The sequence below is a fragment of the Lonchura striata genome, chromosome 2 (assembly GCF_050655825.1).
Source record: "Lonchura striata isolate lonStrDom1 chromosome 2, ASM5065582v1, whole genome shotgun sequence".
In the NCBI taxonomy this organism is placed as follows: Eukaryota; Metazoa; Chordata; class Aves; order Passeriformes; family Estrildidae; genus Lonchura; species Lonchura striata.
The window spans coordinates 135,162,990-135,187,994 of record NC_140704.1 but is presented as its reverse complement, the minus strand read 5'-3'; the positions used below and the strand labels follow the sequence as shown (position 1 = coordinate 135,187,994).

The 25,005-nt window shown below is 36.5% G+C and overlaps 1 protein-coding gene across 7 annotated transcripts in view; it reads left to right on the top strand.

Moving 5' to 3' along the window:
- STK3 (serine/threonine kinase 3) overlaps nt 1-25,005 on the top strand; it is a 132,821-nt gene that overhangs the window by 20,688 nt on the left and 87,128 nt on the right. For all 7 annotated transcript variants that reach the window (XR_014953013.1, XM_021529418.3, XM_085572397.1 and 4 more), the window contains exons 5-6: nt 4,941-5,105; nt 5,532-5,699. Coding sequence is in view for 6 of the 7 variants with exons in the window: in XM_021529418.3 (XP_021385093.1) it covers nt 4,941-5,105; nt 5,532-5,699 (333 nt within the window). In the remaining variant the exon portion in view is untranslated. The remainder of the gene's footprint in view (nt 1-4,940; nt 5,106-5,531; nt 5,700-25,005) is intronic.

The window sequence follows — 25,005 nt, the reverse complement described above, 5'->3', positions numbered from 1 at the left end:
CTCTGGGCTGCCAGGGTGCATTGCTGGCTCCTACTGAGCCTGCTGCTGGCCAGCACACACAGATCCCTTTCTGCAGGGCTGCTCGTCCCTGTGTTACTCCATCCTAGATGTAGAATCTGTCATTCAGGCTTTTTCAGTTTCATCCTGTTCATCATTGCCCAGTGCTCCTCCATTCTGTCCAAATCCCTCTTCAAGTCTTTTCGTTCAAACAGCACCTCCCACTTTGGTATCCTCAGTGAACTTTACTAATGATGCCTTCAATTCCTGCATCCAGATTATTGATAAAAGTAGTGAACAAAACTGGCCCTAGAATTGAGGATACATCACTGGTGACAGGTCACTGGCCAGATGTGGCCCCATTTGCTACAACCCTTTGAGCGCTGCCCTTCAGCCTGCAGCTCACTGTGTATTCACTCATCTTGCAGAAGGATGCCATGAGGAGCAGCATCATAAGCCTTACTTAACTGAAAACCAGTACCCACTACTTTTTATTCACTATAGCTGTGTGACCTTATCATAGAAAGGTATCAAATTAAACGGACTTTCTCTTTGTGAACCCATGTTGACAATGTCTGATGATCTCATTGTTCTTTCAAAGCCTTTCAGTAGTACCTAGTATGCTCTCTATGATGCTCAGTTTTGTAGAAACTGAGATTAGACTAACAGATACATTGATTCCTGCATCTTCAATCATGCCCTTTTTCTAAACTGGAATAACACTGCATAGCTTTCAGTTAGCAGGTACCTCAGCCACTAATTTTTCAAGAACTAAAGCTAGTGATCTTACCTCCTTAGGAACACATACTTGCCTTTTGTTCAGACAGTTAACTAACTTACTTATTCCTTAGTAGTGATATATTTTGGAATTAATTTATTTTGGGGTGATATCCAAACTTTAAATATAGACAAGTCAGCTAAAACAACACCCATGATTTATTCAAATTGGTGTAAAAAGCACTGAATTTTCTTGTATGGACTAAACTATTGAGTGGTTGATGTTGGAATGGACCTCTGGAAGTCATCTGGCTCAACCAGCCTGCTAAAGAAAGGCCATCTAGAGTTGACTGCCCAGGGCCATTTCTGCATGGTTTCCAAGGAGGGAGACCCCACAACTTACCTGGGTAATCTGTTCCAGTGCTTAGTCACACTCACAGTAAAAAGTGAGCTGTTTAGAGGGAACCTCCTGTGTTTCAGAGTGTGTCCATTGCCTCTGTTCCTGTCACTGGGCACCACTGAAAAGAGCCTGTCTTCATCCTCTTTGGACCTTCCCTTCAGTTATTTGCATACATTAAAAAAAATTCCCCATGAGCTTTATCTTCTCCAGGCTGAACAGTCCCAGCTGTCTCAGTCTCTCCTCCTGGGAGAGATGTTCCAGTCCCGTGATCATCTTTGTGGCCCTTTGTTAACTCTCTGGTGTGTCCATGTGTCTTACACTGACAAGCCCAGAGCTGGACCCAGCACTCCAGGTGTGGCATTAGCTGTGTGGAGCAGAAGGGAAGGATCACTCATCTTCCTGCACCTCCTGGCAATGTTATCTCATGCAGCCCAGGATACCATTTGCTTTTTGGCAGGCAGTGTACGAAATACTTAACTACCATTAATGTGTGCAAAAACATCTGCACAAGATGGTTCTGGTCTACGGGAACAACATAATGGAACTTTTAAAACAATGCTTAGTGTTGAGGGAAGAATGAGATGTATATATGGTTCAGCTGCTATACTGCATTGTTAAACAGTGTTTCTGGGTTTAGAAGTGTACATGTGGCAAACTTTGTAGTTTATCTGCTTTCACTGTTATGGATAGATGGTATGTGTTCTGTAAAAAGTTTAAATGGCACAAAAGTAATGAAATTAATGATTTTGAAATATTTTTAAAATACTTTTTTTGTGGTGATTGCATGGTAATGTTCAATATGGCAGTGCATTATTTTCTGAAAAGGTAATTTTGTCTAGATAAGGTGAGTGTACTTTCTTTCCTTCTTGTGTAAGGCTGGAAATTCATTGCATTCTTCTAAATAATATTAGGTATTAAAGCCATACATTTTGTCTGAGTATTATTGTGCACATACTTGGCCATGTTCAGCAACAATATAAGCAGGAGTGATTTTTAGTGAATGCATCATGTTATATGGATGATGATTATATGAAGCACAAGTGGGTCAATCTAGGGTGTCTGGAGCTGGGATCAATGTTTCTTGGAACAGCGTAAATCTATTCTTCCTTCTTTTTTCCTGTGCTTTCCTGTTACTGCTGTTTATGATAAACATGACTTGTGCTTTCTGCCTCCTTCTTAGAGGTGATATTCACTTCTCTGGGCTTTTTTGACCACTCTGTGCATTCGGATGTGTAAATGCTTTGTTCTTTTGTAGTATTTAGCCATGGTAGAGCTTTTATTTTGTTGAGGGTCCCCAGATAGCACATCATGCTGCAGTACTCCAGGATTCTTTTTCAGTTTGCTGGATTCTCACTCCATAGTTCATTTGCAGCTTTTGGTTCCAGTCTTCTGTTAGCCTCTCCTTTTGAGAACTGAACTTTGCCATGCAGCTACAAAACCACCTCTTGATCTAAAGCTGATGATTCGAAGATCTCCGTGTGGTTAATTTTTCAAGAACTAAAGCTAGAGGTTTACCTCCTTAGAAGCACAACATACTGAGGAGATATCTCTGCTGTGTCCTCTAAGCACCATTTTCATAATACTTCTTTCCAGATGAAAGTGGGAGGGAAGATGTTACACATTTGTCAATGTTCAGGGTAATTTTCTGTTGCATGTTCAGAATTTGCTGCGTGGAAGGCTTTGGAGATTCAGGATTGTATCATTTCTGAAATTGGGTGGGTTTGGCAAAGTCTGGGCAGAAAGTGTTACACTTAGCATGTCTTACACCATTCAAAATAGAGTGTTTAATAGCCAGGGTTTAAATTGCCTGAAGTGTGAGTCTTAGGGATTCACCATAGAATTTTTAGCTCACATAATGAGGATTGTGTCTTTCTCCAAATATCCTTTTGACCATACTTAAGTTTATCTTACAGTTGATTTAAAGTCCCTTCTTGCTTGACTCCAGATCAGGTAGATGGTTTTAATCCCATGGCACAGGGATGCCAGGAAAGTTGTTTTATTTGAGCTGTGTATAACAGGGTTTTCAGTTATTCTGGCATGCAGTCCTTTGAAGCAGCATAGCAGTCAGCATAAAGTAGCACAAATAAAGGCTTTGAGCAGTATGCTGCTGAATAGAAACACTGAAAAATCTCAGAGATAAATGGTGGGCAAGGAATGCATAATGCACAGCAGAGGCAGTAACTGCTTGGCTTGGAGCTAATATGCCACCATCAATTTCATCCTCTGCTTGCATAGGAAAAGGTTTATAAAAGTCTCTGGAACTCCTGAGGTGTATTGACACATGTACTTTTTTGAAAGCAATGCCAGTTTGAGCAGCAGCTACTTTGCTTTGTCCTTCTTTATTATGCCATGAGAAGAATTCAGGAGCTGTTTTGTTGGAAAAATAATTTGGCAGACAGGTTTGTTTTCAACTAGGATCTGTCTGTTACAGTTGTTCAGTGGAAGAGGGGCTGAGACACCGTGTGAATTACTGCTGTAGGTTACAGGGATAGGAGAAACAGAAAACAGAAACAGCTCGGGACTGTTGTTTAAATAAATGTATGTGTAACTGTGCCCTTGGGCTCCACACCTAGGTTTTGTGAGAGATAGAAGCTGCAACAGGGAAGTGGTTCTGTTTTTTAAATAATTAAAACTTGTGAGCAGCCCAGGTGCTGATAATCTTGCTGACTAATAATTTTATTTCATTTTTATTGATTCATTCTTTTTGCTTAGAGTGATCGTGAGTGGGTTTTTTGTTTCTTATGGGCTTTTGGTGGTGGTTGTTTTTTGGAGGGAGGTGTGGATGTCTACCAACACTTTCAGAACTGAAACTGGAAGGAATTGCTACTGCTTAATTTATTTTCTGTGTAGGATTGGAAAAGTAGAGGGAAGAGGCGAAAAATGCAACCCAGCATTGTAGCCAAATGAGAGTATTCATCCTCACTTTTCCAGTTTCTTGCATTTCTGAGAATGTGTGAAGTTCATTTTAGTTCTTATATTGAATCATCAGTGTACGGTAATTAACTGACATTTCAGTTGTATGGATAGTTTCTTTGTATTTTCTTGAGCATCACATGGAATGAATTATATATGCATGTTTTTTGCTTTTATTCAAGAACAAATGCTAATGAAAACCTGAAAAGTGTTCCAAAGGGGGTCTAGTACCTGAAAAAGAGACTTGCTGTTTCTCTGATAATATTTGTTCAGGAGCATATGTGTTCTTATTGTGTTGATCTAAGGTGATGAGGATTAACAACTGCTAACTGACTACTCAAGAGTTTGTGTTATTTATGAAGCAAATAAGAAAAAAATGTAGGAATGTTTTCACTGTGTTGTGTTTTCTTTGATAATTAAATGTATGTCAGCTTTTTGCCAGTCGACTTGCAATTTATTGTAGCATTTGTAATGGCATGTGACTCTGTGCTATATTAGAGTTAAGAGAAGTATTTCAGCCTGCCAAGGCTACACAACATATTTTTTTTTCTGTAGTTGGCATTTAATAATTTATTTTTTATTCATTTTTTCAGCTTTGAAATGGAAGTTTTTCTGGCCTGCTAAAAAAAAAAACAACAAGAAAATCAAGCATTGTGCTCTTTATAATAATCACTATCAAATTATCATGATTTAAATCAGTCAAATATATGGACCTTATGTGTATACCTGAAAGTAGTTTTTATGTTTTCTTGCAGCTAACAGAAGATGAAATTGCCTGCTAAAAAAAAAACAAACAAGAAAATCAAGCATTGTGCTCTTTATAATAATCACTATCAAATTATCATTATTTAAATCAGTCAAATATATGGACCTTATGTGTATACCTGAAAGTAGTTTTTATGTTTTCTTGCAGCTAACAGAAGATGAAATTGCAACTATTTTGAAATCTACTCTTAAAGGACTTGAATACTTGCACTTTATGAGAAAAATACATAGAGATATAAAAGCTGGAAACATCCTTCTTAACACCGAGGGACATGCAAAATTAGCTGATTTTGGTGTGGCTGGCCAGTTAACAGTAAGTAACTGTGGAAAGAAAATTTTAAAATGCTGCAGTGCTCCCAGATTTGTTCTTTCACTTCTGTCTTCTGCCTTGAATTTTGTGTCTGAGCAGTATCATTGCCACTAGTGGTAGTGACAGAACTAACATTCTTCATCAATCTGAGTATTTCGTGTGCTGCAGGGCTATTTAGTTTTTAGTTGTTTGTTTTTTTAACCCAGTGTATCAAGTACCTGATGATCCTTTTAAATTTTAGGTTGAGGTTTATGATTAATGTCACCTCTTTGGCCACTGTAGGCTGATGGGCTGAATCTGTTTGGTATTAATTTGAAGTCACTACTATTTGACCTTTGGTGGATAATTTAACTTTTAAATATAGAATTGATATAAAAATAATCTGAAAAAAAGATCTATGGTTTAATTGCATAAATAATATAATTACAGGATACAATGGCAAAACGTAATACTGTTATAGGAACTCCGTTTTGGATGGCTCCTGAAGTCATACAAGAGATTGGCTATAACTGTGTGGCAGACATCTGGTCCCTTGGTATAACTTCAATAGAAATGGCTGAAGGAAAGCCCCCATATGCTGATATTCACCCAATGAGGGTAAGTATGTTGGTGGCATTTTTTGTTTGTTGTATTATAGAAAAGAACCCTCAAACCCACAAAACATTCAAAACCCCTGATACTGGAATCATAAATCTGTACGTTTATGAATAGAGATTTTAATGCTAACAATTTTTACTTTCTGTGTTGCTTCCTCTTGACTCCAGTTTGCCTGTGTTTTAACATGTTTCTGTAAGGTTTCAGAATGCCTGTACCTCTATTTGAGAGGGAGCTGCAGCAGGAAGCTCTTAATTGGCTTTGGGGTGATATATAGAATCTGTTTCATACTGCACTTGGAGATTTGCATCACCAAGAATCAGTCTGCTTTTGAAAGGCAGTTTTGAAATAAAGGTGACCTAAAGAAGAATTCAGAACTGTCCTATGGGAGCAGTGCTAATATTATTATTATTAGTTACACCTGACAGCTTTTATTTATTAATGACTCCTAAGGTCTCTTACTGAGTTTGTTTAGTTTTTGCAAAATAAACTGTAAATAGAATTAGTTGCTTTATGAGGAGTAGCAGTTACAAGGGAATTACTTGGAGAAGTTAATGGAGAACAATGTTTATGTAGGGATAACTTGATGCTGTTAGTCATGCTGCTGTTATTTTGTAATGAACTATAGAATAGCTATCCTGATTGCAATGAGCATCAATAAACGCTCAATTCTTAAATTGTTTAAAATCCATTTTGAAATAAGGAGGCACTTTATGTTGCTTAAAGCATATCTTTTTCCAGAAGAATCTTAGCAATTTGCAGCAAAATTGTCATGCATACTAAATTATTTTATTCCATTTTCTTTTGCTGATCCCTCATGTATCAGAATCTTAATATAAAGAAACCACCACTATAGAAGAAGGTACCGTTCATATACAATTACTGTAAGGTGATGCACATCTGAATTCAAGTGTATTTAGTGCTATTTTTGTTTGTGGGGTTCTTGATTTTTGGTTGTGTGTGCTCTTTGGAGGAGAGATGTTTCCTGGAATTTCTGCTAAAGTTAGTGAGTGATTTTCATTTAAACATTTCATAGTTTTGGAAGCAAGGTTTAATCATTCTCCTGCACCATATGTTTTTTTCCATGTAATTAACTGTTTTAAAATTACAATTCAAACTAAAAATACTCAGGTGAAAGCTGAGAACAAACTAAGTATCTCTGAAGCTGGATTTTGATGAGAATTTAAGATGAAATAACCTCTGAAAATATTTTGAAGAATGATTGATGACAAATTAACTACACTTGATCATGCTGGGATTTTTGGTTATACTTCTAACAAAAATGCCTTAATTACATCTGAGTAACATCACTATATGTAGTTGCACCAGCTGTTGAAAGGTGAGGACTACATTATCAGAGAGGTTTTTTATGTGCATGACAATAACTGCTTATAAATCAAAGGTCATTGTGTTTGAATGCTTGTGGCTCTGTTTAATTCTCGCAATCAAGTGAATGCTATCAAAGGCCAATGTAATCTAACACAATTCTGGATTACATACAACATGTGTTCTTGTTAATAAATTACGTTATGGTTTTTAAGGGCTTGTATGTAGCTAGTACTCTTTTGTATATTTGATACCTCTAGTTTTTCTTAATTTTTATTAGTGAGTTGTTACAGTGGTTAACAAGAAATACACAGATTTAAGTTGCAATAGTTTTTCTGGTGTCATATGATACAGCTTCACAAGACTTTTGGCCATATGTAGATGCTTTGTTTTAGTTATGACACAGAATTGATACAGGCAAGCATGAAAGCTTGGGCAAATTTTCATTGCTTTTCCTAGATGTTGCTGGAGTTCTGTGGTATTTATGTAAGGCACAATTTTGTTGCCTGGGAATGCATAGTGAAATTACCATGCACACTGTTTTGCTGTAGGCTGGTTGGCACTGCCACAAAGGTAATGCACTGCCAGTAGGCCATTTCCTTGTCAACTGCATTTACAGCTTAATAGAAATATTACATGACTTCTTTAAACAAGTGTTTTGGCAGAGAGGAAATAGCAGATTCCATGCAAACAAGCATAGCTTCCTCTGCTTAGCCACACTGACTACTCCAAAGAGTTGTACTAGTTTCAGCTGGGAAAGAAGTAGTGGGGGGTGCAAAATGGAATTTCAGGTGGGAGGGGGGGAAGAAGAAACAGTTTTTTTCTGGTTAAGTATTTCAGTCATAGTGTATTTGGGTGTGTCATCCATGCTATTTCACACAGAATGACTAGGTTGGAAGAGACCTTCAAGATCAAGGCCAACCCAACCCTAAAACCTCAACTAAACCATGGCACCGAGTGCCACATCCAGTCTTTTTTTAAACACATCCAGGGATGGTGACTCCACCACCTCCCCAGGCGCACCATTCCAGTACTTTATCACCCTTTCTGTAAAAACTTTTTCCTAATATCCAACCAATATTTTCCTTGGCACAGCTTAAGACTTATTTCACAAGTTTCCTGCTTCAAAGTTGAGTTCAAAAGGAGCTGTAGTTGTCACACTTGGTTTGAAGCTCAAAGGTCAAGAGCAGTTGCCAGCTCAGTAGTTTTAATGCTTTATTCACCTAAGAATTATGGACTGTCTCACATACTCTATGTCAGAGTGTTTTTCTGCCTTTTGCTAATGATGAAAAGTAAAACTTCTGTATTTTTTGTGTTTCTTTTAAAAGAAGGAGTATTTTCAAATAGTTATAAAGGAGGGAAAAACAGAGATGTCCTCACGGTTGCCCTAAAACATGGTGATACCGCCACTAAGCAATTTGCTGATTAAAAAAAATCACTCAAACCCAGGTAATTTAACCCATCTAGCATGGCTAAAAACATGCTGATTGCAGTAGACTGTGCAGCACCCAGGGTTAATGTGGGTAACAGTGTCTGCATCTGCCTTTGATTGCTGTGCTGTGATGAGCAGTTAGCAATTTACAGTGGAGCTAATTAAAGGGGACTTCATTGTGGTTCTAGGTCAAGACTCAATCTCTTCCTCTGAAGCTGCAGTGATGTTTTAACAGCTGAATTTCCATGTCCCCATTGACTACAGCATATATGCTGTCCTGTAGTGATAAAATATTTATGTCTTGTCCCAGACAAAACTTAATTCAAACCATTAACTGTTTTGTTCAGTCACTCCTCTGCATGTAATATCGTTAGTATTTCTAAATTCACTATTTTTAACCTGTGATGAGAGCACAAAGAATGGACTGTTTTACTGTAGCAGTTGTGATTTCTGTCTTTTTAAAAACTGGTAACATGCTTGTGAGATATCCTCTGTCTTTGCTAATTAAACCATGATCTCAAATTGCCATGTAAGAGTTGTTTTTGGTGGAACATCCTTTAAGCTGCACAGTTTTCATATGAGCCTTCTGCTGCTGGTATTTGGCTTTAATAACAAGTAGATTAATAACACTTCATCGTAAAGCTAGTCTTTAAACTTAAGCATGGCTCTTTTTGAGGTCCTTCTCTAGGCCACCCTTACTAAAATTTTTCATGCAATGATGTGATCAGTTATTCCTGAAAGGCTGAGATTTTTGTGATCAATTTAAGTGTGGACTGCTGCTGTTAGAGACATGCTGTCCATAGCTGGAAATTCCTGACCTTTCTGTTAAGCAAACACTAACATTTTGTGGCCTCACATGGATTTGGATAAGCAGCGGATGTTCTGAAAAGTTAATGTGATAGAAAACCTCTTAGAACTGGGCCAGAGAAGTCGTAGGAGTGTGTAGTGGACAGAGGAAATAGACTGAGGGGAGTTACTGCTTTTGAGCCTTTTAGACCAACTATAGAATGATAACGTGTGTTTTATAAAATTTCCTCGTCTTTGCAAGGCAAACAGTTACTGACAGGTTGGTGTGCTTCAAATAAATGCTGGTAGCTCTTACAAAAGAGAAGGAAATAAAAAAACAAAAAAATCCCAAATGCGTTTCTTTCATGCTTATCGAGCAGCTGCAGTAATTTACATTGTTGCGGCATGGAAGAAGCTGGTGCTAGATGTGTTTTTCAACACTTCACAGTATTGGTCTTTGTTTCTTTATGCTGAAGTTTGTTGGAAATGGACATGTGGGCATCATATGTTCTGCAGTGAATTGGAGGAAACCAATTTGAACTGCTTCCATTTGCCTTAAGTTCAATCATGATATTTATTTTTCCATGGCACTTACCCAGATTATCCATGCCTCCTGCTTAGCCTGTGTCATTTCCATCCTGGACTAATCTGTTTGTAATAACCTTTTATTTCTGATGTATCTTATAACAAACTACAATTTCCCGGTTTTTTATTCTCGACATATTGCATTAAAACTGAGGATTGAAGTGAGAATTATTGCTCTGTAGTGTTCTAAGAAAACAAGAGGTGTCATGTGGAGTATGGCAGTCAGACAGGGACCAGTTTTCCAGCCATTAAGAAGACACTTTTCTGTATGCCTTTTGTGCCAGAAATTGAGGAGAGGAATAAAGAAAAAACACTTCTGTCTTTCTGTATAGTCACTCTTGCATTTTTTCTCTCCAACACATGGTGTTATCTCATTGGTTTCTGTTCTTTCCTTTAAGAGTTCACGTATCTTATCTCAGCATTACTGCTTTTAAATTAGACTAGGTTTGTAAAACTATATGGTTTTCTTTTTTTAGTGCTTTTGCTTATCTTTGGAAAAGACTTTGAATTAACTGCTAAAAGTCCTTTACCTTTTAAGAACTTTCTATGAGACATTGTTAATTTGTAACTTGATGTCTTCTTGCCTGCTGTGTCAAGGTAGAGTGAGCTAATATTTAAAGAGTTTAAAATATGGATATTTGATCGTATGTTACTGTTCATTATTTTACTACTCTTCACAATCTTGTGGAAGAATGGCAGTGGGCTGTGATGGTTTAAGGTGTAAGTAACGTGTTTGCTGTGGGGACCCTAAGGCACTGATGTGATATGGCTGTGACAGCAGAGGAATTGGAGGAGCATGTCTTCTGTTGCAGGGTTTTCAAAGAGCTGTTGTAAGACCTTTGGCCCTCTCTAGGCTTTAAATGGAATTTTTGTATTTGCTTTATACAGACCTAAATGCAGGTGATGGGTGCAGAGGGGTGGTATTCCTGCCTGTTTCCATGCATTTTCAGCATCCATTTCTGCTGGAGTGAGTGTTTAGGTGGTCCCATGATAAGCTGGATCAGAAAACTAACTAAGTAACAAGAAGTAGCTTTCAATGGTACTATTAACAGGGTATTCCAACTAGGTGGGGACAAAAATGTGTGGGTGAGACTGGTAGAAGAAATAGGTCATCTGTTTTTGTGCATCAGCCAAGTTGATTTAGGTAGCTGAAAAAGAGTCTCAGCTGGTCATCTGTAAATTTAAATGCTTGTCCTAAGGGACAATCTGGCATTTTTGTAGCTGTCCTAATTGTCCTTTGAAGCTTCTTCTGGTTGGGCATATTGATAAAATTAGATAGGAATCTAGACCACCCTTTCATGGCTGAGTGTTGCCCTGCAAAGCCTTCCTCTTTCACCTCATTCCCTTCTTCCATCTTTAAATGCTATTGCTGTGATGCAGCCAAACTTCATGGGGGAAAGCTTTGAGTGGTCTTCCAATGTGCATGCAGCTGAAAGCAAGTCTTGATTCATAATATATTTGCCTCTGGTACCCAAAATTTAAAGTAGGTGTTATAACTTTATTCAAGAAAAAAAAAAAAGCACTGTTAATACCAGACTGTATTTGTCTAACAGAAGATAAAGTATCTTCTCTGTAGAGACTGAGGGAAAAAAATTAGTTTCAAAGGAATTACTTTCCACATAAATCACCGTGAGAAATACAAGTCCATATTCTAATGGGATATAGAACATTTTTTCCTTGAATGAGTAGTAGTAGTATGTCGTTCAGATCAGTTGCAGCTCTGCTAATACCAGTATTGATCTGTATCTTTGGTAGTTTTCATTTTTTGTTCAACAGGTTTTCAGGATTGAACTTTAAGGAAGTGTGACTTACTTAAGGTTATTAACAAAAGAAAGCTTTAAATTTTAATTAAATATGCTGCTGATTCAAATTGGTAAACAACCTGTCCACCTGCTCTGATCAAAATGTGAATAATTGCTGTGCAGGAATTGTTGTATGAATTGAAAACCAAAACAGATGAGGCAATACATTAAAAAAAAAAAGGTGCTAAATGCTTTTTCATTCAAGATTTATTTTATTTGTCAAAATAAGTCTATTCACTTATTTTGCTTGTCAAAATAAATGTATTTACTTACTTATTTTAAATGAATGGTCTATTTTTATAGTGCATGAGCAGACCTCTTTGCCTGAACTGCTGATGGTGTGGTAATTGCTGAGGTGCAGACCACGTCCTGATATCCTGTTCATGATATGACTCCTTTCAACAAAGCTTCTGGAATAAGATGATAATTGGGCAAATTAAAATGAGTGATTGTGTACATTTTAATTGTGCATGTTTTCATTGTTTGTAACCAAATACCTGAGGTCTTACCTAAATGAAATATTTGCATAGAGTTTGCTAAAATCTTAATACCTAGATAACAGATCTATTGATTACCAGGAGAATTGCTGTAATTGTAACAACAATTGGACTTGATAGCTTATTTCATCAGCTATTACTCTTTAATTGGGTGTATGAAAGCATGTTTTTGATGAGTTGTATGTACCTTAATGCGAGGAGATACATTTCTAAATTTTAAAGTAATACAATTAAAGCAACTGTTAACTATTACAATAATGGCATTTTTACAAGATAAAAAGGAAAGCTTTTAGATACTTTTGTCAGCTTGACATTACTTTTCATTGTGGTTGAGTTATTTTTAGTAGTGAATTGAAAACTAAATAAAAGGCAAATTGTGGTCCCGCAGAAAAATAATGTTCTGTCAAAGTTTCACTTGTGGCTTTTGGGCAAGCTGCTCATAGAGGTGCAGAGATCCTGCTCTGGAGATTTTTTAAAATTCTTTTTCAAAGTGTGTATGGTTCTCCAAACTAAAAGCTACAGTTTATTATTTTAGTTAAAATATGTTTGGTGTTCATTTATATATTTAAGGTGATTTCAAGTGCTTTCTTCTTTAACTTCTTACTCTTTGTGGAAATGCTAGTCACAGATACAGACATAGTACACTTTGAACATAACTTCTTTTTTAGTATGTAATGCTTGCAGGATTAATGCAGCCAGTGAATTTCCAAAGGATTTAATTTGCTTATTTGTTTGTGATCAGCCTGTACCTGATGTAGAGGTGAAGGGGAAAAATTCTCATGACTGAGGAAGTCAACCTAGGGAAGTGCTTTAGGGGTATAGTCTAGTTTCTTGTGATACAGAAATATAATTTCTTTCAGTTTTCCAGTGTGCCTAGCATAGAATTTTAATGAAAATCCCTGTGGCATGGCTTAGTCAAAATATATAAATGGACTAAAAAGAACTGGTGAGTTGTCTTCAGACACTGAAGATGAGTTTAGAGGTATCTGGTTGCAAAACATATGAAATACACATGTGATATTTTATTTATTTCCTTAAATTGCAATCAACAGTTCATTGCTTGACTTTACAGGACTCAGTGATGTGTATGGAGGCTCCTAGGGAATGATGTGCCAGCATGGCAGCATCCAGTTTCCAAAACTGGACAGCTTGCCATGTAAGGGGATAGTATGTTTAACATCAGCCCATTTTTTGTGAAAGAGAGGTTTGTAATACCACAGTGAAAGCAAGATAGGAAGAATACCATTTGTTCTCTGGCAAAACTTACTGAACATAAAAGGTTTCTCCCTAACAGCCCAAGGAAATTTTCAAAAAGGTTCTGCCACATGACTTCCCGAACAAAGGATCGACACATCTCTCTGGTTTATTGAACTCTTTAATGATATGATATTAGCATTGATTTGCTGTGAAAAGACTAGATTACTTGAGGTGCACTCAGTGATTAAATTTGGAGGATGATAGCATCCTATTCCTGTTCATGTTAAAGCTTTTTCAAAAGTCTATAATCTGATGTGTGTAATTATTGTCTTCCTGTAGATATTTTTTTATTTACCCTCCTTTTTTCTTGCATCTCTCTATCTTGCTTTTCCAGTGAAGAGATGGTTTGAAAGTTCATGTAACAAAATGGTTGCAATATAAATAAAGTGCAATTAGAGTAGTTGCAGAATGTAGCATACATGTTTGACTGTGGTTTAGAGAATGCATTGTCACTCCTTCACATCACTAGAATTTTCTTTATATCACTAGAAATTTTGGAAGTAGAATAAATGTTTATTACTGTTAAAAGCATAAATTCCTTACATTTTAAAATCATGTCAGGTTTGCTGGTGCAAATGTGTGCAAAAAGGAAATGTTAATCTGTCATGTGTAATAAAGTAGCAGAAGTGGAGAATATTTGAAATTTGTACTGGAACTGGAGTTTAACTTTAATTAAATGGAAAACATTTACTGCATGCTTCTAAATGAAGGTTTAATTAAAATTAAATTAGTGCATCTTTTTAGACTTACCCCTGAATAGGAAATTTGAGACATGCTTCAGTTGATGGTTGGTTTTCTCTGACTTTGATTAATCACTTTCAAAGTAAGTGGAGGATCAGTATAGTAATTTCATAATTACACACAAGTGAGTTAACTTGAAACTTTTAACTAAAATAACTGTAAAGGGAGTTTGATCTTGGTTAGTTTCATGCTGTGCATCTTCTGTGAGTGATTCAGATTCTTAGCAGTGCTAGTCTGAAAAAGGGACCCATACCATGATGCTACCTATTTATTTACAAGGTGCTTTGGTGGTAAATGGTGGACCTGGCAAAATTATTTTTCTAAGATGTTGGAACAGTAAACAGAGGTTGAATGAACCCATGAAATTAATGGAAATATTCTTGATGACTTGAGTGAGCAGTGGTTCAAGCCCCAGAACCTGTAAGCATTGCTAAAAATTATTTGCTAGAACTGTTAATGAGGGTAAAGCCCAGAAGGTGTTTGGCAGAGGTAGCATGGAACAGGATGACAGTATCCACTGTGGCTGAGCTGGCTGCTTTCTCCTGGGCAAATACTAAGAGCAAAGAGGCAAACAGCTTTTTACCAAAAAGCTTATTCAGAAGTTTTAAATAGCTGTAGATTTGCTCATTTGTGATGTTAGTAATACTGTAAACATAGATCAGAATGCAAAGTAAAATTATCTTGCTAATTGAAGATCTCAGGAAAATTTTATTTGAAATAGGCAATCTGTCTCAAGAAAATTTTATTTAAAATAGTCAATCTGTAGTAAACCATCAGGATTCATTATATCTAAAATTACAATTTTAACATGACAAGACTTTTTTATTAATGACCTTTACAGCCATTGTTATTTAAATAAAAACCCAACTTTCCATCATTTGTATGTGTCATTGTATGCTGAATTTATTCACTTTCTGTTTTACCTGCACTGTGGATGTGGAAAATAATTCAACAAGGTGTTTGTGCACAGACTTAGGAGAATTAATTTTATTAGCAATTCTGTAACACCTTCTAGGATATTGTCAAGTATACCACTTTTAAGTGAAGAGCTATACGTATTAGCTACAAATATATTTCAATTTCTTTTTATTATTATCTTTCAAGTTCTAGGGTTAGCACTAAATATGCAAGGTTAATTTTTTATTCAGTCTGGCAATTAGCTTCATTAAAGAGGAGGGAATCTGTACATTGCTTTTAGTTGAAATGTCTGTTTGAATATTTTGTATACAACTAATGTCTTTTTAAGCCAAGAAAGAACTCAATAAACAATTTTAAGACATTTTTGGAAACTTGTATAAATGTTTATTCATTGAAGTTAATTGTATGTTCACTTTTTCTTAAATATGTTTTCTGTCAGTATAACTAGTTGACCTGGAGTAAGTGTGTTAGAGACTTGACTGCTGTATAGCCAAATTCTTAGCACATTATTAAAAGTTTTAAAAGCAGAAGTGTATTTACTTGAATTTTAGCTATAGTGATATTTGATTTTTTTTTAATATTTGGGAGAAAACCGCAATCAAATTAGGAGGAAAATATTAAGCTTCTGTTGCTACTTAACGGAAGATTTTTGTGTGCTTTGAGCCTATACTGGTTGTTTACTTCATAAAGAATCTAAAAAATTGCTTAGATTTGGAGGCGGATAAAATTTGGAATGAAGAAAGCTTATTAAGACTGCATGTACCCTGTTTCTGTCATGGTATTATATTGCCTTAAAATGTACACTAGGTAATTTTTAAAGAGGATGATGCATATTTAATGAAGAAATTTATTTATTTAAAAGGAAGGGTTGCCAATCAGTCTAAATTTGCTTCAGTTAAAACTTGATGGTCTAAAGACAACTTATAATCCTTTTCTTGTTATAAAGTATTGTCAAATTTGTAGTAGTATCAGTTAAGTTTATGGAAACTTTGTTTTAAGGTGGTTTAAAATAGAAGTAAATCTTTAATTTGTATTTGATGGCACCTGTTTTCATTTTGTTTCCCTGGCAACACCAGTGGTATCAAAAATTACCCGTAGACCACCCTGGTTTTAGAGAAGAATGAAATCAGCCTGGCTCAGCTTTTGATTTTACTGACTAAATACTTAGACAAAGCTTTAATACACAGTTAGTACTTTGCAAACTAATTCAAATTATTTGGGTATACAATTTGTGATATTTTTTTAAATTAGAATTTTCTGTACTAATGCCAGTTTGTATTTTTCTGCTGTTTTTAAAATGCACTGAATACAGGAATTCTTTTTGATACACTGTCTCAAAAAGTGTGTTTGAAAGCTATAATAAATACCTGCAGAAAAGTAGAGTAAAAATTCATAGTTTTTAGATAACGCAATCTGTCTGCTTTTAAAGCTGTATGGATCCGAGGTTTTCTTCCAGATGTAAATTGTCATTGTTTGCATTCCTATGGGAAACAAAGGCGACATGAGCGTTACCTCCAGATTCTACTTTTGTCTGTGCTTCTTTACTGTGTCTGAGAATTCACCTTATGAAAATTACATATATGGCCATCCAAATGCCACAAATCTTAATACATTATGAGTTTGTGTTTCAGAAACACAAACATGGACATAATTCTTCCAAATACTGCTTATCATTACCTTCTTGCCTGAAAAGCTCTGCCTTACTGACAGAAGCCTTGTCTGCTGTGAGGATCTCCTGCTCTGAGCTCTATGCTGTACTGTTGGTGATCAAAGAAAGGAAAAAGTGTTCTGGTGGAGCAATTCAGATTTATAGTGATAGTTACAGGAACACTGGACAGTCTGAGAAGTTTAAGGTGTCTTACATTTTCCATTCTCCCCCAGAAACTTAAACCTATTTTGGAAGATAATGAAGTAATCTGTTCCCAGAAAAGTGTACCTCTGATGGAGTTCATGGGTACCTGTGGTGCAGTACTTCCCAGTGTCCTGGTGCTGGGACTGTAGGCATTAAAGATGACAGCCTGGTATTTCCTCTACTGCTGCTCCTTTTCTCATGCTGTGAAAACGTAAAACAGGTAGCATCAGCCAGCGCAAGATTTGTTGGCAAACTGACATGCATGTGTTCAAACAATCATCTGTTTCAAGTGGGACATTTCTTTGAGAAATGTAATAATCATGAACTCTAACCTGGACAGAGGGCACGTCTGCACTGGGAAGGTACATCCAGACACAAGTGAACTTAGCCTGTACTATCTCCCTTTCACTTTTCTCCAGGAGTGCCTCTGGAGTAACTGTGTGCATACTGTAAATGTCTTGCTTTTTGTTTGTTTCTCTGAATAATACAACTAATTTGTGCAAGCTGTGTTTTTTGATATTTAGAAGTAGCTAGCATTTGATTCTTGGTGGTGAAAATGAGCATATGCAAGTTCTTAATTTGTAAAACATGCTGTTGTTAAACAGTCAGAATAATTAAATTATTTAGAGAAATTGGCACAAAGTTTCTTAGAACTTGATCCTTCTGGCAGTTGTGTGAATTGTCATGTATAAATCGTGACTGTGGAGCAACTAGTTGCACTGCCACTTGCTTGGTGTGAAAATATGTGGAGTGTGCAGTAGCTGGAAGGTTCTTTTTAGACTGGAAATACTATGGCAAGCTGATGGTGCTTGAAAAAGGTCTTACTGCTGTAGGGTGAATAGTAGGACAGGTTAAAAGCTAGAGGACATGTCTGTCTGGATGGATGTTGAAAAGCTGGGGGTGTTCCCTCTGACAGCTGTGCTGGCCAAGGGCAGGATGTGAGGTGGCTCCAGCTCAGGAGCAGTGCACTGCCCCAATGTGCCTCTGTACCCCAAATAATGTACCCAGTCTCTGAGCTTGTTTCCATGTTTACCTCTTGTAGTGTGAAAGATACCTTCTGTTTCAGGCTGTAATTCATAACCTTTAGTACAGAATTCATTCACAGTGCCTGGACTGAGTGTGGACACAGAAGTGCATTTCACCAAGCAGCTAAAGCATATGCTACAGGATTTCTGCTGCTGGCTTGTTGACTTTTTGCATGTTCTGGTTAGATTAAGATTCAGTTCTGCATTAAGTTAGCTGATGCAAAATTTAACCTATTAATTTTTTTAAACTAACTTTAACTGCAGGAGAACAGTGTATTCTGTGGTGTTTCTGATCTAGCATTATGATTCCTAAAGCTGCTTTAGAATTGTCTGGACAGAACTTTGATAAAAATCAACTAGACTAACATGCCAATTATATAAGAGTTTGTTCTTGACCCCTTAGTACTTACAGATGAAGTCAGTGAGTATAATGTTCATTTTCTTAAGCCATTAAGGCATATATGTCTTCCAGGTATTGTTTCATGCACTGAGCATGTTCTTTTCCTACTGCTTTTTAATAATCTGGTTAGGATGTTACCTTGATTCCTTACCAGTATTCAGAAAATAAAATCATTGTTGGTTCAGCTTTCTTTCACACCTGAAGGGAACTTTTTTCCTATAAATTAACCTTTAATGTTAACAGAAGAAGGTGAATCCTGAACATCATAATTACATTTGTTACACATTTAATTAATGGCAGTTATCAGAAGACACATGGTGAGTAGAAGGAGACTGCCAAACCTGGCATTGACACAGGAACTTTTTTTTTGCTTTTTGTAACACAACCTTGATCAAAAGATGTTCTTGATGCATGTTGCTAAAATAAATAATTTTTGCAATTCAGAATTTCAGCAGTTGACAAGTCTCCACCTTTATTTATTTAATTAACAGTTATATTTATAAAAATAGCCTCTCAGAGTGACTTTAAAGGCAGTAAACTGCATTACTAGGGGCTGAGACATCAAATCTGGAGCTAAAAACAGGCACTGAAAAGATCTTGCTTTCTGTTTAAATTTGAGAATTCTTACCTAGGCTCTGCTACTGTAGTGTACACACAGCAAGATTTGACTTCTTCATTATTCCCTTCCCTAGCTCTGTTTTGTTTTTATGATAGGAATCAAAAATGCTATCATAATTTCATGACTGCTATGCCAAGATGAGGTTTAGTTAAAATAAAAATGTATTTAATTATTTATTTGTATTTCACTACTTATTTATAAACATCTGGGGAATTTTAGTATTATGTTTGTAAGAATTCTACTAGACTTTTGACGTTGAAATGGGAGCTTTTGGTTGCTGTTGAGGCTTCAGAATTTATTAACAAATTCATCTGTAAGGGAAATTTGTTTAACAGAGTAAAACATTATGTTTCTAATGCCTTTGCATTTCAGATGGTGATGGTTTAAATTATGACACCAGCCCTGTGCCTTAGGGCTTGCAATTCTGTAACTTTTTTCAGATGCATCAGCTAAGCATTGCCTAATTTGTTATGAAATTGGAAGAAAAGTTGTTCAATAATTCTTACTAAGTTGTACTGGTAACATCTGTTTCCTATAAAATACTGGTAATATGATAAGAATTGAAAGAATTGTGTGATTACTAGTTTCAAATAACCATCCCAGTGATGGTCAACCAAAGATGGCTTTTCTTTCACTGAGGGAGTAATTTGAATGTATGGGGTGTTAAGTCCAAATGGCAGAGAAAGCTAATGCTGGTGGGATGATATGCAGGGGTAATGGGTGTTGGTTTTGGATGCTGTTCTTTACAGAACCTCTGGCAAATTTAGAAGTTATATGTTTTCTATTCTTAAATTTATCGTTAAGTGTATTTTTAATTTAACTAAAGGAATGTATTGAGTATTCATTAAAAAAATGAAGTTGACTTCTTGTTACAGACAGTTTAAATATGTGTGGTTGGATTTTTTATTTTTATTCAGTGTTTTTAATATATTTGAGAATAGTCATTCTCAAAAAAAATGTGTCATTTGGCAGGTATAGGGATCTGTTCTAGAAATTGAAGGTTTTAAATGGCCCTGTTTAGAGTCAGAGTAATGGTTGGCTGGTCCCCTACCATAAGTTAAAGCCAAATTTTGAAACTTAGTCTGAGTTGTTTAGGTCAGGCAATATGTGCTCAGGAATATTCTTTCTTTTCCCAATTTCTATATGCATTTTCATCTCTTACACCTCCTTTTGTGTCCTGGTGCTTTGGCCAGGCAAAGGGGAGCTCTCCAGCATGCAAAGTGGAGGTTGGCAAAGCTTCCTTGAGACACTGGGGTTCTGTTTCACAGAGATCAGAACCCAGCCATGATAATCCCTTCACTGGGGGAGCCTCTGCTTTCAGATTTTTCTGTTGTAGTTTCACTTTTATTTTGTTGTCTCTGCATACCAGCTTCTTAAAGAGAAAAACCAGTGAGTTCAGGGTGTGCATGTGAGTAGCAAATGGATGTGACTGATGTGTTTTAAGAATTCACCATTCTTTAACTGCTGTACCTTGTGCTCATGTAACCTAGTTATGCTTCATCTCCAATACCAACAGCCTTGCCAGGGAAATACAGGCAAGTCTTGTTCAGAGGCAGAGCAGTAAGTTTTAAAAACTTGCATCTAGAAGATGATAAGGAACCTTAGTATTTTCAGACAAAAATGAGCATTGTATTCTTTGTATTTTTCCCATGGTTGCAAGCTACTTCCAGACATGTAGAAACTTTCCTCCATTGAATGAAGATGAAGAAAACAGCACATTTTTATTGTTACTGGTTTTTTTCATCTATATCTATATCATCTATATAATCTATATCTATGTCTATATATATCTATATCTATCATCTATCTTATCTATATCTGTATCATCTATATAATCTATATCCATATCCATGGAGTTAGTTCTTTGAGAGGAATATATGTGTATACATAAAATCCATAAACATATCTCCATATCTATAAGGAAAGAGCTTAGTTTTTTATATGCAGAAATATATATTTACATATTTATGTATCTCTCAAAGAACTCTGTATAGATACACAGGCACACAGACACAGAGGAGTTCTTTCATTCTATATATTTGCAAATAATGCCCTGTTAAAAGTGGCTTTTTTCAGTCATGCAAAATATGAGTATTTGTTTGATTATTTTTTAATGTCCATGTTTAATAACACTTGGAAGACATTGTTTGTTCAGCAGCTTGCAGATGTCTCCTTGGTGATCATATGAGTGCAAACTGTTGATTTTTATATAGCCCTTCACAAAATGTTTATGCCTAAGAGCTCCAGTGTACTTGAAGCTGTATCTAATACTGAACTGAGACACTCTCAATTCCACTGCCAAGAATGGATTCCCAAGTAATTCTTAACTACTGTGTAGAAAATGAGACTTCTTATGCATTTTCTGGATCAATTGGACATCAGATAAGTCATTTGGAATGGAATTAGGCAGAGAACCTGGTAAATCATCCTGTATTTATCTGTACTGCTGGGCAGATTCACATGAAACTTTCAATCTGGCTCTTTTTTTAATGAAAGACGTTATTACAGGCATTGAACCTCTGAAAGAATTTATCCTGGATTTATCCTGTCTAAAACTTTTGCTGCTGTTTTTAAGATCAGCTTCTTAGTTTAATGTGTGTTTGAATTTCAGGTCAAGCAGTTGACCTTTATGTTGTTGTCTTCTAAATCATTATCTGTGTCAGTCTAATATAGGCATGACATAGTCTGTAATAGTCCCAGCAGTCGGTAACAGGTATGTTCCTATTTTTTCTGTTATTTTTCTGCGTAAAGAAAAGGTGGAACAATCTCACATCTCCCTTTCCTTTTGTTTGTCAGTTGATTTTGGCTTGATTGTGGAGTTTGCTACTACTTAAAATAAAGGCTTATTTAAAATAAGTGAATAATTTCTACCAAGTGAGTGCTCTTTATCCTGGTTGGGTAGCTTGTTTAATCATCTTTATGCTATTTCTAGTTATATTTTCATATTCCCTTTAACTTATGAAGGCAAATTTCCTTCTTCAGTGGACATATCCATTTATGGACAAAGAAGATAATTTACTAGACATGGGACTTGGTGGTGGTCTTGGTTATGCAGTGCCTGGGGCTCTGCTGCAGGAAAGGCCCTTTGGAGTGTGCTGTGCTGCTTTCATGTCATTGTTTCAGTCCATCACCACACACAGTTCCTTGTAAGTAGCCAGGAGAAACTGCAGGAGGAATGATTAAGATGCCACCCTCTGCACTTTCTGGTGTTGCTGTCTATTCTAGGGAAACCTTTGCTTTATGACTTACATTCAGTGCTTTCCAGTTAAGTGCTGTGTCTTCAAGCAGTGTGCCCAGCCATTCTCCACCTGAAGTTTGAACCAATAGTCTTCAGCAGCTTTCCAACTCTTGCTGTCTTCCAAATCAGTGGCTCTTATTTCTGTTTTGAAATTGGTTTGGGTGCACTGTACAGTCTGGTGTTCGGCTAAATATGTAGAGACAAGACATAAGCTAAATATGCAGAGACAAGACATAAGCTCTAAATACAGGGATAGAGGAAAGAGAGTTCCTGAAATACATGGCACTCTTAATGCAAAGGTATATGATGGCCCTGTTTTATATTAGCATATTGCTTTGGCCTGGGTGAGTGGACTGTATGTCTAGAATTTGCATTCACCCTGCTCTAGCTTATAGGTGATGCTGAGAATCTGTCTGAGACTCTGGTTGCCTGCTATACCTTCAGTCTTTGACCTGTTCTAACAGTGAGGACATCTACCTCTCATCATTCACATCAGAAACTTTAGACACAAGAGCTCCTCTGTGGCCTGAAGACACTATATGTAGTGATGACCAAGAGGACTGATATTGTGAGAGGGATTGCTTTTTCCCAGGTGAGGGTCAGTCTCCTGAGAAAGAAGTCAAGTGAAGTTCAAGTCCCTGTGAAGGTCTTTGTTCCTTAAGCTCAACAGTGTAATATTTGTCAGGAATAGTTTCTGGCACTTTTTGGGAAAACATGAGTCTGGAACAATGCTTCAAAACTTACCCTTTGAGACGGGAGACTTCCAAAGGAGGTCTTTTTGCCTTGGAAATCCATGGGAAGTAATGATTCTTCCTGTTTCACATCAAGCTTTTTCTTTAGGATTTTTATCACTTGCGTTACTTCTCCGTGTTTTAGCTTCCATGAGGAACTTCTAACTCAGTCCTGCTCTACTTGAGTGCTAGGAACCCTGTTCAGCTAGGAAGCATTCTGGAGCCTACCTGAGGTATTCAAAAGCTGTCTGGACATATTCCTTGGCATCTGCCTCTGAGTGGTCCTGCTTGGTTTGGAGGATTCAACAAGATGACCTCCAGAAGTCCCTTCCAGTATTAACCATTCTGTGACTGTGGTGTCCTTTAGAAATTCTTGAATCTGTAGTAATTTCCTTCAACCTGCACTTTTTAATAATTCTAATTTCCTTATTGTTCACTTGGGATCTGAGGAGGAATGGAGGAATTAGATTAATTTCGTAACTCTGTGTGGGTTTTTATAGGGATTAGGTTATTATTTTCTTATGCTGAGAATCTACCAGCTAATATTCTTTTCACATTGCTTGTGTCCCTCAGGTAACATAAATGCCATTCATGCTTTATTTTTCTACTTGCTTAGGAATATTTCTTGCCTCTATTGTCTCTGCTGTAAGGGAGCTTTATAGATACTCATAGGCTGGATAGAGGAATTTCTGTGAAGCTGCTTGAGTGGAATGAATACATATAATTAGAGAGAGAGATACAAGATCTTCACCATTTTCAAAGTGTACCTTTCTCAGATCTGCAGAGCCTTCACTTGGTGGTTGCATACATATGTTGTAAAGTATCCTGCTATTCAAAGGCTATTCAAGCAAGATGAATCTTGAAGATGCTTTTTGGGATGCTTCATGTGAACTATGCAATTTACTCAGTGAATAGTTATCATATTGCTGGTGGAGCCAGGAGTATGATTGCTAACATATCATTTGAAGAGAGAGGAAAGGCCATTTACATGTAACTGTATATGGCTGCCGTGTCTTGAAGAACCTTTGCCTTCAAAAATCCTTTGCCTGTCTGCCCTGAGGTATTTTGTATAAACTGGGGACAAGCTGCTAGGAATTAAGGGTATGATATGGCCCATTTATATGATATCAGCATTTCTGGTCAGTGCTTCAACTATTGCTGTATTGTTTGCATACTTGAGTGATTGCAACAGCCACATTGCTAAACTGTAATTTTTTTCAGCAATATAGGCTATAGATTTTTGTTTCCTAAGCAATTTGTGAAGGAATGTTATTTCTGTGTGTACCTGTAGTAACAGAGCTTTGCTTTCACTTTTTTTTTTTTTTTTTTTTTTTTTTTTTTTTTTCAGTTATTGTAGAAAAGCTATGATATATACCTTCAAATTGAACAAAATGCAGTAGGCTAAACTAGACCCTAAGAAACAAAAATGTAGAAAGTATGATTAGTAATTGTTTGGACAGGGCAGTAAAACACAGACCAGAGACCCAACCCCAACATGTACAAAATTTTAAAAAATATTCCAGGCTAAGTAATGTGGGCATCTTGACTCTAGATGCTTGCTATTTTTTTCATCTTCTCTCTTATAATTTGGTTTAAGCAAAGGAAAGTAGATGCAAGGCCAGTTCACATTGTTGCATATCTTTTCTCTCTCTGTCTATATATCTTTCTGGCCTCCAAAATACCTTATGCAATGACTTTTTTTTCTTAATTATTAAGAATTTTTCTCTTCCATGTCCTCAACATCCTGTAGAGTGATACCATGTAAATACAACTAAGCAGCTTATCTGCATGACTTCCTGCAGGGTGTGCAATTCCTGTAGGATGTGCAGTATTTTGGAGATCACCAAGTCTAGTGGACATCTAATTAGCATTGGATGCCAGTAGTGTAATGCATTTCAATTAATCTGTTGTGTTGTGCTTTTTTTCCTGTGTTGGGTGAAATTTTTTGGAAGTGTAGCAGATCATATTGGTAGGAATAAGAGGTGGATACAAAACCTTGAGATGATACAAATAGTAACTAACTTGTATAATTCAGGCTGTTACAGAGTAATCAAATAATGAGGCTACTACTTTATAATACGCATTACATTTTATTTTAGC